The 11,931-nt window shown below is 36.0% G+C and overlaps 1 protein-coding gene across 1 annotated transcript in view; it reads right to left on the minus strand.

Annotated features, from left to right (window-relative positions):
• The window catches only part of ZPBP (zona pellucida binding protein), a gene marked incomplete at its 3' end in the record, with an annotated part of 75,231 nt that extends 63,576 nt beyond the window's left edge, over positions 1-11,655 (minus strand). Inside the window, exons 1-3 of the mRNA XM_080701163.1 lie at positions 11,451-11,655; positions 9,243-9,323; positions 3,717-3,842 (exon numbers count right to left, since the gene is read on the minus strand). Of these exons, the coding sequence (XP_080557289.1) occupies positions 3,717-3,842; positions 9,243-9,323; positions 11,451-11,556 (313 nt within the window). The 5' untranslated portion in view covers positions 11,557-11,655. The remainder of the gene's footprint in view (positions 1-3,716; positions 3,843-9,242; positions 9,324-11,450) is intronic.
• Between the last annotated feature and the right edge of the window lie 276 nt (positions 11,656-11,931).

Raw genomic sequence — 11,931 nt, forward strand, 5'->3', positions numbered from 1 at the left:
TTAAAAAAAATCAAGTAGCTTTTCTAAATGCCAAGCATTAATCTACTGAAAAAGAAATCCATAGAACAAGTGAATACACAATAACACCAAAAAAATCTATGAATAAATCTAACCGAGGCAAAAGAAATCTACAATGAAAATGATAAAACACTAAAGAAATAAATTGAAGAAGGTCTTAGGAGGAGGAAAGATCTCCTTGCTCTTGAATGGGCAGAATAAATATTACCAAATGACCATTCTACCAAAAGTGATCTACAGAGTCAATGCAATCCCTATCAATATTCCAATGTCATTCTTCACAGATCTAGAAAAATCGGCACTAAATTACATATGGAGAAACAAAAGAGCCAGAATTGCCACAGCAATTATCAGCAGTAAGAACCATGCAAAAGGCATCACAATTCCTTACTTCAAATTATGCTCCAGAACTATAATAATATAAACAGCATGGTATTGGCACAAAAGCAGACACACAGATCAATGGAACAGAATAGAAAGTACAAAAACAAATCCACACATTTATAGCCAATTGATTTTAAACAAAGGTGCCAAATACATAAGTTGAGAAAATGAGCCTTTTCAACAAAAGGTGTTGGGAAAACTGATGTTATCCATTTGCAAAAAAAATGTGAAATTAAATCCCTATCTCTCACCATGCACAAGAGTTAAATGTAGATGGATCAAAGACCTGGAAATCTCACCTGAGACTGAAATTAATAGAGGAGGACATAGGTCCAACATTCCAATATATAGTCATAGATAGAAACTTCCACAATAAGACCCCCAAAGCTCAGGAAATTAAAACAAGAATAAATGGGATGGCATGAATCTAAAAAGTTTCTGCGTATTAAAGAAAATCTTGAAGTGTCTAAGAGAAAGCCTACAGAATGGGAGAAAATCTTTACCAGCTGTTTCTCTGATAAAGGACTAATATGCAAAAAATACAAACTACTTCAAAGATATAACACTAAGCCAGGCATGGTGGCGCATGCTTGTAATCCCAGCATTTGGGAGGCTGAGACAGGAGGATGGTGCAGGTTCAAAGCCAGCCTCAGTTACATAGTGAGGCCCTTTGCAACTCCGTGAGATCCTGTTTCAAAATAAAGAATAAAAAATAGTAGAGCTGGGGGTGTTGCTTGGAGGTAGACTGCCCCTGGGTTCCATCCCCAGTACCACACACACACACACACACAAAAAAAGATAGGGCACTAAAAAAAACCCCAAATAACCCAATCAAGAAATGGGCATTTAAACTAAATAGACACTTCACAGAAGAATAAATATAAATGGCCAATAAACACATAAAATAATGGTCAACATCAATACCATTCAAGGAGATACAAGTCAAAACTACACTGAGACTCGACCTAATCCCAGTCAGAACAGAAATCATCAAGAAGCCAAGCAACAATAAATGTTGGTAAAGATGTAGGGAATAGGAACTCCAATATACTGTTCATGGGATTGAAAATTAGTACAGCCACTATGGAGTTCAGTGTGGAGATTCCTCAGAAAATTGGGGATGAATCTACCATATGATAGCACTCCACCACTCCAGGGTAGCTTTTCAAAGGGACTGAACTCAGAATAGTAACATAAGCATATCCATGTTCACAGCAGCACAATTCAGAATAGCCAAATTATGAAACCAAACCTATATATCTATCAACAGATGAATGTATTATAAAATCATGGGATATCTACACAATGCAATTCTACTCAGCAATAAATAAGAACAAAATTATGTTATTTGCAGGAAAATGGATGAATCTGGGAAAGATTATGTTAAGTGAGATTAGCTAGTCACAGAGACCAAAGGGTCATATACTTTCCCTCATATGCACAAGCTAGGGAGTAACTGAGATACCAGAGGGATCTTAGATAATGAAGGATAAATTCCAGGGGAGCCAGGGAGGTGGTCTAGGGGAAGGGCAGGAGGAAGAGGGAGAAATGATTAAAGAAATACCCCATTGGCATTATGTACCTATGTGAGAAGACCAATGTCAATCTCAACATACTGTATAGGAACGGAAGGGCAGGAGTGAAAAGGGGACGAAGGAGGTCAACAGTGCTGTGCACATGTATGTCACCATCACTTTGAATTACATTTTGATGTAAGACTATAATGCACCAATAAAACTATATAAAAAGTACTTATAAAATAAATAACGTATAGTGTAATTTACACTAAATTGAAAAACAATTTCCTATTTTCAAACTTGAAAAAAATTGCAGCTTTTGTAGTTTTGTTCTGAAATAAAAGTGATAACATGATTACTAAGCCTTAAAACTGGTAGACAGTGAGCTATATGATGTAATAATCATGAAAGTAGAATGTCAAATTCCCTGGGAATAAGTTTTATATATGTAAATCATACCATTAATACAATTTTATCCATATCTAAAAATAATTCAATTTTTGTATATCTATTTTCCTATTAGGAAAGTGAGCAGAATAAAATATTGGTCCTACATAAAGGATAATTAAATTATATACTGTATTTTGCAATATAAACTGCAAGACCTAGTGTCCCATCTTGGAGAAGAAAAGGTTTCAAATCTCAGTTTCCAAATCAAAGGAGGAACAAATACAACTGAAAAAAAAATCTAATCTTTCTATTTTTCAACTTTCAAAGTTCCAATACCAAATGTAGAATATATGTAAATCATGTGTGTATTACATAATGTGCTATCAGGGAACAATAAAAATAAAATTTGATATTTCCAGAATTCAGTGCTTTTACACCTGGATCATTTTATTGATTTACATAAGCTACCAGACGTCTTAGGATTTCTTTTACTGAACCCAGCTAACTCCATGAACACATGACACAGCTCCTACTAGGTTACATTAGTGAAACAGAGGTTGGGTCTAATCTTTTTAATACCCACAAAGCTTAGCACAATGGCATCTATCAATGAAGTCACTGGATAACTCACTTCAAAAGAACTAGCCCCTGACCTAAAAGCAGACCCATTCTTTAAGGCTTAAGCTATTTAGACCAGCATAAATCCCTCAAGAAAATTAAAATATGAATTAAAACGTTACAAAATACGTATTTCCTATGAATGTTTTTTTGGCATATCTTTGTATACGTATAATTTCTTTCATCCAAGGTAAATAAGCTTGCAGCTCTTAATCCACATACATTATCTCAAAATACCAATAAAGGGTTAAAAAAAGAAACCATGGTAAACAAAAACTTCCTCTGAGGATATGCAAAACTTATTAGGTGCTCCAATGAACAGATCGTTAGAAGGAAAATTCATTAGTCCTTATTGCTAACAAGGGCAAAAATAAAACCAGCTATGGTAATTTATATTTTTTAAAAATTACCATAAATATCATATTTTAACAAATTAAAAATATATAATAAAATAAAATACACATTTCAAACTAAAATAAAAAGGAAATACAGAAAATGGCAAACAAATCAGTCCTGCAAACTAATTTCTATTTGAAAAATAACATTTTTTAGCACAGAGAAAATTAAGAGAACTTTCCAAACCCTTTGCTCTTTCAGTATATTTCTAGATTATTCTGAATAAAGATTAAAATATGGCAACACCATCTACATTGGCATATCTAACTCTAGAAAGAAATTATAAGGAAAAAATTGAGAAAGTGGATAAATGTGCAAGACACAAGTACTCCTTTAGCTTTGAGTACATTTAGATATATCTACTAAATTATGAAAAATGACACAAAATCTTACCAGAAACAATTTTCCCCTTTGGCCCATGCCACTGGAACGATGGATCTATCAGCTCAGCATTTCGCAGCCCATGGGTCACACACAGCACATGTGGACTCCTTTGATGGATCATGACATACACGCTCACTGAAAATAGTGTTAAAATGTCCCAGTGAAATCTCATGTTTTTATTTCAGTGTAATACCTATGTTCTTATAGCTTTGGATACATTCTCTTGCAGAATTTCTTTGGATTATTGCTTCTATTATTTGATAAGAAGTAAATTCCACTGCAACTATGTGATAAACATTAAAAGCACACAGTGTATCTTATATATGAAAATTGTGTGTGCATGAGTGTGTATGTTTGGGTGCCTGAGTGTATCCTCAACCTAAACATAGTGTATTAATTATTTTTAAGAAATCACATATGTTTACCTGTTTTATTCTAAGTAAAATTTCAATTACGAAGTATTAAGACATTCTATATCTAGACTTCTTCTGTTTTTATCAAACATGAGCAGCACTTATAAATAAACTATTTAGAGGAATAATAAGTTATTCACATTACACAGAGAATGTAATGAATAAAAATAAGGATTTAATTAAGAATTCAACAAATATATATTCTGTTTGATTTCAAGTCTTAAGCATTTTCCCCACTCTGCTTTAAATTTAAACAATCATGATAATCAAAATAGCATTCTGTAGGAGATGTAAAAAAGGAACACAGTAAATATTTCAGTAAAGATTTGGAGTTCATTCCTAAATCAGCTTTTAGAAAACATCCAACAACTTTTCAAAAACTACATATCAGCTCTTTACTGATTCACTTTAAAGAGACTCCCTTAAAAGTTTCACCATAAAGTATGGTATTTACTGAACATATATATATATATATGGGCTATAAAAATTGATTAATAAAAGTCCCCTCAAGTATTCTTTGTTGCTTTTAATCATGTCAGTACTGAATTTAACAATTATATTTCCAGATTAAGGTGATCATTTGGGTATTTTTTTCTTCTTTAATATTTTAATTGAATGTTTGACCTTAATAGATTATCTTCCTAGAATAATTCTAAGTGGTTATACTTTTTTACTTAATCACTGTTGGATTAAATTTGTAGATATCTTCTTAGGATCCTTACAGCTATATTCATAAATGTAACTACTTTTCATTTTCTCATACTTTCTCCTTTTACCAATTTAAGCATTCATTATTATTATTACATATTTAATATTCAATGTTAATTAGTATTCACTACTATAATGTAGACATCTACATAACAATGGCCACATGAATGGGCGGATTTATTTCTATCAATTTCCCCAGTATCACTTTTATGGTAAGAGAGTAGGAAAATACATTTCTTACCACCAATAAGGTAAACTTTAATTGGTTACTAGTCTAGTAACTCAATCATATCTAATTTAGAAATTTATATTTTCTAAATTATACATGTTTATTAATTTAAATTATTTGATCAGACTTTGAAAAACTATATTTCAACAAAGTAAAAAATCTGGAAGAAATTGACAACTTTCTAGATAAATACAACCTTTCTAAACTGAGTCAAGAAGATATAGAAAATTTAAACCAACCAATAGCAATCAGCGATTGAAGCCGCAATAAAGAGCATCCATCAAACAAAAGCTCAGGACCAGATGGTTTCCCAAGTGGATTTTATAAAACCTTTATAGAACAGCTAATATCAATACTCCTCAATCTATTCCGTGAAACAGAAAGAAACGAGACTCTCCGAAATACATTCTACGAAGCCAACATCAAATTAATACCAAAACCAAATAAAGACAGATCAAGGGAAAAAAAATATAGGCCTATATTGTTGATGAACTTAGACACAAAACTGCTAAACAAAATACTAGCAACACATATTCAAAACCACATCAAGAAAATCATACATCATGACCAAGTATGGTTCATCCTAGGGATGCAAGGCTGGTTCAACATACAAAAATAAATCCATGTAATTCATCACATAAACAGAACCAAAGACAAAAATTATTACAATGGACCCTTAGAATGCATTTGACAAAATACAATATCAATTTATGCTAAAAGCACTGAGGAGAATCAGAATAGAAGAAACATACCCAACATCATAAAGGCAATACACAATTGATTCACAGCCAACATCATACTAAATGGGCCAAAATTGCAAGAAGTCCCTATAATCAAGAACAAGACAAGGATGTCTATTATTACTACTTCCTTCCAATAGAGTGTTTGAAACTCTAGCCAGAGCAAAAAGGCAAGAGAAGGAGATCAAAGGAGTAGGAAAATAAAACAAATAGGAAAAGAAGAACTAAAACTATCTCTATTTGCAGATGAGTAGATATTATACTTAGAAGACCCAACAAACTCAACCAAAAGGCTTACAGAACTGATCAATTCAACAAAGTATCTGGATACAAAAATTCAATCCCTCCAAAAAAAAATCTGAATTTTTCCTGTATGCCAACCATATATCCACTGAAAAAGAAATCCAAAAAAAATACTTCCACTCAGGATATCCTTCAAAAAATACTTAAGAATAAACCTAACCAAGGAGGTAAAAGACCTCTATAAATAAAATTATAAAACATTGAAAAAAGAAATCAAAGAAGACCTTAGGAGATGGAAAGATCTTCCATGTTCTTGGATAGGCAGAATAAATGTCATCAAAATGGCCATTCTTCCAAAAGTGATCTACAGATTCAATGCAATACCCATTAACTCTAATACACTGTTGGTGGGATTGCAAATTAGTGCAACCACCCTGAAAAACAGTATAGAGGATCCTCAGAAAAAATGGGAACAAACCCACCATATGATCCAGCAATACCACTTGTGTATCTATCCAAAAATGGAAATCAAACTACCAAACTAATGCATGCATACCTATGTTCACAGCTGCACAATTGCCAAACTATGGAACCAGCCAAGATGTCCATCAACAGATTAATGGATTACAAAACTACTGGATATGTACACAATGGAATTTTACTCAGCCATAAAGAACAAAATTCCATCATTTGTAGGGAAATAGATGGAACTGGAGAACATTATGCTAAGTGAGATCAGTCAGTCACAAATGTAAGAAATCAGATGCTCTCCCTAATACATGGAAGCTAGGTAGGAAAATGGTCATAGGAGGAACTCTAGACGGAAGATAAAAAACTACAGATGCGCAAATAAGGCGACCTAACTGAGGGGATGGGAAGGGGGAAAAGGACATTCTCTAATGCACATGATGTACATTCACAGACATATCAAAGTTGATTGCTAAGCCAAACATGAGAAAGAGGAAAAAAAGGAGAAATGGGGTGAGAATTGGGGAAAAGCTCAGTGAGTGATGTGCGCATGTATGCCTCCACTATCTTGTACCCCATTAAGATGTATGAAAAAAAGCACTAATAAAAATTTTTTAAATAAAAATTAATTATTTGATCATATGTTCACAAAGTAGTTCTGGATATAACAGATCCAGAAAACTTCTGAGCAGATACAGAAAGAGTTATATAAAATGGTAATCATCATAGATACCAAAAAACAATAAACTAAGAGTGTAACCAAATAGTAAATGCTTACTGAATGAATTAACACAGTAGTGAGTAAAAACAGTAAGTAAAATTAAGTAAAATGTAAACAAGTCAAAGAAAAGGTTACATAATAGAAAAATGACCGACATATGCAGATGCTGAGACTGCACAACAGAGAAAATTGAAGAAATTCTAGACTTAAAAAATTAGAACATCAACATAGTATAGAGCCACACCTAGTAAAATATAAATTTAAAATAGATAAAAAATAATCTTACTGTGATGTAAATATCTCCTGGTGATTTAAAATATTAATCAATTTTATGAGGAAATGTAGGAGTAAATTACTGCAATAAGTTATTGCCCAATCAATGATGAGGCATCAGTTGCTGTTTAGGGATTCCTTACAGTTTTGCATATATTGGGCTATTCTGAGCACTGGGCCCAGAAAGCAAGAAATTAAAATTCTTAGACACAACACTTGAAGTGCCAGAAAAAATAGAAATTAGACTTTATCCAAGTTTAAAACATGTTTCAAAAGGCACATTAAGAAAGTGAAAATACTAGCCGGGCGCGATGGCACATGCTTATAATCCCAGCACTTGGGAGGCTGAGACAGGAGGATCATGCAGGTTTGAAGCCAGCCTCAGCTACTAAGTGCAGCTCTCAGCAAATCAGTAAGACCCTGTTTCCAAATAAAATATAAAAAAATAGGTCTGGGAGTATAACCCAGAGGTAGAAAGACTCTGGGTTCCATCCCCAGTAACACACACACACACACACACACACACACACACACAAAAGAAAGTGAAAATACAATCTAGTTAAGGGGAGAAAATACTTGCAAATCATATGTCTATCTGACAAGGGTCCAGCACTCAGGGCATCTAAGGAACTCCACAACTCAAAAACAAGCACCAAAACTTAGAAATGTCAAAAGACTTGATAGGCATTTCTGCAAAATGATATCCACATAGCCAAAAACGATATGAAAAGAGACATAACATCATTAGTCATTAGGCAAATACAAAGCAAAGCCACAATGAGATCGCACTTCATACCCACTAGGATGGCTAGGAACTGAAAAGGTTGGACAATAACAAGTGCTGGCGGTAATGTCTGGAAATTTAAACCTTCTTACTTTACTGGTGTGAAAGTAAAGTAGTCCGGGCTCTTTGAAAAATAGGTTGGCAGTTCCTCAAAATGTTAAAAATAAAATTATCCTATTTACTAGAAAATCTCCTATGTATACTCAAGGGAAGGAAAACATATATAAAGTAGAATATTATTCTGCTTCAAAAAGGAATGAAGTGCATATATATCCTACAACATGGGTGAATCTCAAAAACTTTATGCTTAAGTGTAAAAAGCCAAGCACCAAATGCCACATAATATATGTTCCCACTGCTGTTCAGAATAGGCAAAGGTATACAAACAGAAAATTAATTAATGGTTTCAAAGGGCTGGGAAGTGACTGCTTAATGACAATGATATTTCTTTTGAGAGTGAATAAAATTAAATTAAGACAGTGGAGATGGGCATCTAACCTTGTCGACATGCTGAAAACAACTAAACTGTACATTTTAAAGCAAAAAAAGTTATGTCAAATCAATTTACCCTAATAAAAAAGTACAATATATAGTTGTAGTTGTTATGCCTCTGGGACATTTATAAATTCTTATAAGTCCCAAATCCTTAATATCAGGGTATCATATGTTTTAGGATGTTTAAACTGCCCATATTTACTAGTTAAGTAGTATCACATAATAAACAAAAACATTATAGGCAAATTTAGCTGACTTTTAGAATAGCTATTCCTTACATACTTAGCAGCTATAGCACATAGAATTAGATGTGGATGAATCTCTTCTATGGAAACAAATTTAATCAATTTCTGTAGAAGGAAGCGTAACTGGAGAACATCAGCCTCCTGGCCAAGGCTGATCAAATTTAAACAAATGCTAATACCTTTCTTAAAACCACTAGAATCCTATTTATAGAATACCTGGGAAATTTGTTGATCCCACTATTTTCACTGTATCTTGGGTCAAACGAAAACTTCTGGGTAATCGAACCAAATTTCCAACTATGAAAAGCAAAAAAGAAAACAGGCGATCAAGAGTTTACCTCATTAGAAATTTCAAAACATTAAAACAGCATAATGTCATTGCATAGTGTATATAGTATTATGCCTGGAGACCCAAAAATCAATTTCCATAAGAAACTCCAAAATACTAAAACAGTGTAGTATGATAGTATAGTGCAGTCTCATGCTTGATGGGACTCCCATAAATCAATTCTTTCCAATACCTGACATCTCTGTTTCAACTCTACCAACCTTCATAACCCTAATGAATTTAACCTACCTAGATTTCCATCTCACCTCTGGCTTTTTCTATATCCATTTAGAACAGTGTGTGTGTGTGTGTGTGTGTGTGTGTGTGTGTGTGTGTGTGTTTACTGGGGATTGAACCCAGGGGCATTCTACCTTTCACATACACCCCCAGATCTATTTAATATTGTTGTTGTTGATGATTTTTGAAGCAGGACCTCACTAAGCTGTGGGGAGCCTCATCATGTTGCTCATGCTGACCGCAAATCTGGATTCCTCCTGTCTCAGCCATTCAAGTACTTGGATGTCTGGTGTGCACCATCACACCTTGTTCTCTTTTACTTTTCAAGTCCAAACCTCCCACCTTTCGAGATGCAAATTTCAAACCCCTCCTCCTGCAAGCCTCATGTGTCCTTATTTTTCACCTGACTTGGTATGTCACTAGTACCACTTTCATACCATTCATTCTATGCTGGATTAGTTGTTTATGCACATATACTATTTTCCTTAATAGTTATAAATTATATTAATGGAGAAAGAATCAGTGCTTATATCAGCTTCTCAAGAATCAATACCAAACACTGTACCTTGCACACAGCAACCCTTAAGTGATAATTATGAAATATATTCTGCTATTCCTCATTCATTTTTGAATGATCATATGTGACTGCTTAAAAGTGTGATCAGAAAAAGTGGAGAACGCCAAAAAAAATGCAAAACTACAAAGCATTATACCCAAGTAACGATTAACAGCAAGGAAACTAAGTGCAAAGCAAAGGGCATGGCATTAAGAGCCACAAGACCTGAGTTTCACACTGTTTTTAGTAAAACCACCGTAAATAAGGAGCTCCTGCTTTCCTCATTTGCAAAGGGAACCCTACAATAGCAGCCCCACAGAGCTATTGCAGGAACACTGTATACACAGCAAAATGCTATCTAAATAACAAGATTTGATTATTCATAATTACATGTTTAGTTACTGTCCTATCCCATATACCCTTAGAGATCTAATCTTGTTTTGTTGTAAAAAAAAAAAGTCAGAAAAGTCATTTAAATGTAAACACTCTGTGTTTCATACCCAAGTCAAGATCATGAGCTATACCCAAATGTATCTTTCCCTACAAGACAAAGGCTATTGGCTAGTCTCACAGATGAATCTTTGCTTCTGGATGCCCGCACTTTGACATATCTTGTAATCTCCCTTTCTCCATTTCTTTCCTTTTCCTTCTCCACCCCATGCTTACATTTTTATTTATTTATTTATTTATTTATTTATTTATTTATTTAGGAGGGCTTCCTTTTTCCTTTGAAATAAGTCTTTCATTTCTCAATTCTAGGACTTTAATTTTTAATGAAATATCGAATTCGAACACATAGTAAAGCACCCGAACCCCAAACCTTTCGAATTAAATAATCCTTTCCCCAAACTCTCACTTTTCTTCAGCGTTTGTCCACATCATATACATATTTTGAAACAACACGGAAGTTTTCCAGTTCCTGCATCTCACACCTAAAGCCAGTAGATGGAGCCCCAGCATCACCGATATCTCCAGAGCAACCAGAGGCACACTCATTTTGAAATGCAAAGACTCGGTTTATCTTCGTGGAACTCGCACTTGCAAACTGGAAGGCAGCAAATGAGCCCCGGGCTTAGAAGAGGGGGTTTACTGTGTCAGCTTAAATGTAAGGTTTCAACTTGGGATGCTTGAGTGACGTGTCGGATCTAGCCAGCATCCGTCCTCCCGCTCCTCTGGTGCAGTGCGGTGGACCTCTAACACCTCTAGACCCTGGAGACCGGTCCAGCCAGGTTTGGGTAGCTGTCTCCATAGAAACGAGGATCACGTGACCCGGGCCGGATGGTGGCAGCTCGCTGCCCCTCACCTGCCGGGGGCGCCCGCACCAGGAAGGCGGACAAGAGGAGGACGGCGGCCCGGGGGAGCGCCCGCCGCCAGCCCCGCCGCGCCCGGCCCGAGGCCGAGGCCCCCATCCACACGCCGCCGCCGCCGGCCGACCCTCGGCGCTGAAGGTCGTTACGCGGCGCGCGCCCACCCGCCGCCGGAAGTGAGCAGGGGGCGGACCGGAAGGACGGACCGGACGGACCAGGCAGCAGGCAGCCACTTCCGCCCGGGCCTTGATGGCGGTGTTCTGCGGCTGAGCTGGGTTCGGACCCCGGGGGAGGGAGGAATCCTCCCGGCCCGGCGCTGCGCGGCCCCTCGGCCTTCGACACAGCGTGCCACTGTGGGAATCCTCGAGAACACAGGCGACGTGTCGAAGATTCTGGAGCTAGGGAAGGAACCTCGGCCGGAGGCCCGCGCCTCTGCCTCCCTTGGAGGATGGAGGGAAGGCCCCTTTTGATCAATGG

The sequence above is a fragment of the Muscardinus avellanarius genome, assembly GCF_963383645.1.
Source record: "Muscardinus avellanarius genome assembly, chromosome: 9".
Lineage (NCBI taxonomy): Eukaryota > Metazoa > Chordata > Mammalia > Rodentia > Gliridae > Muscardinus > Muscardinus avellanarius.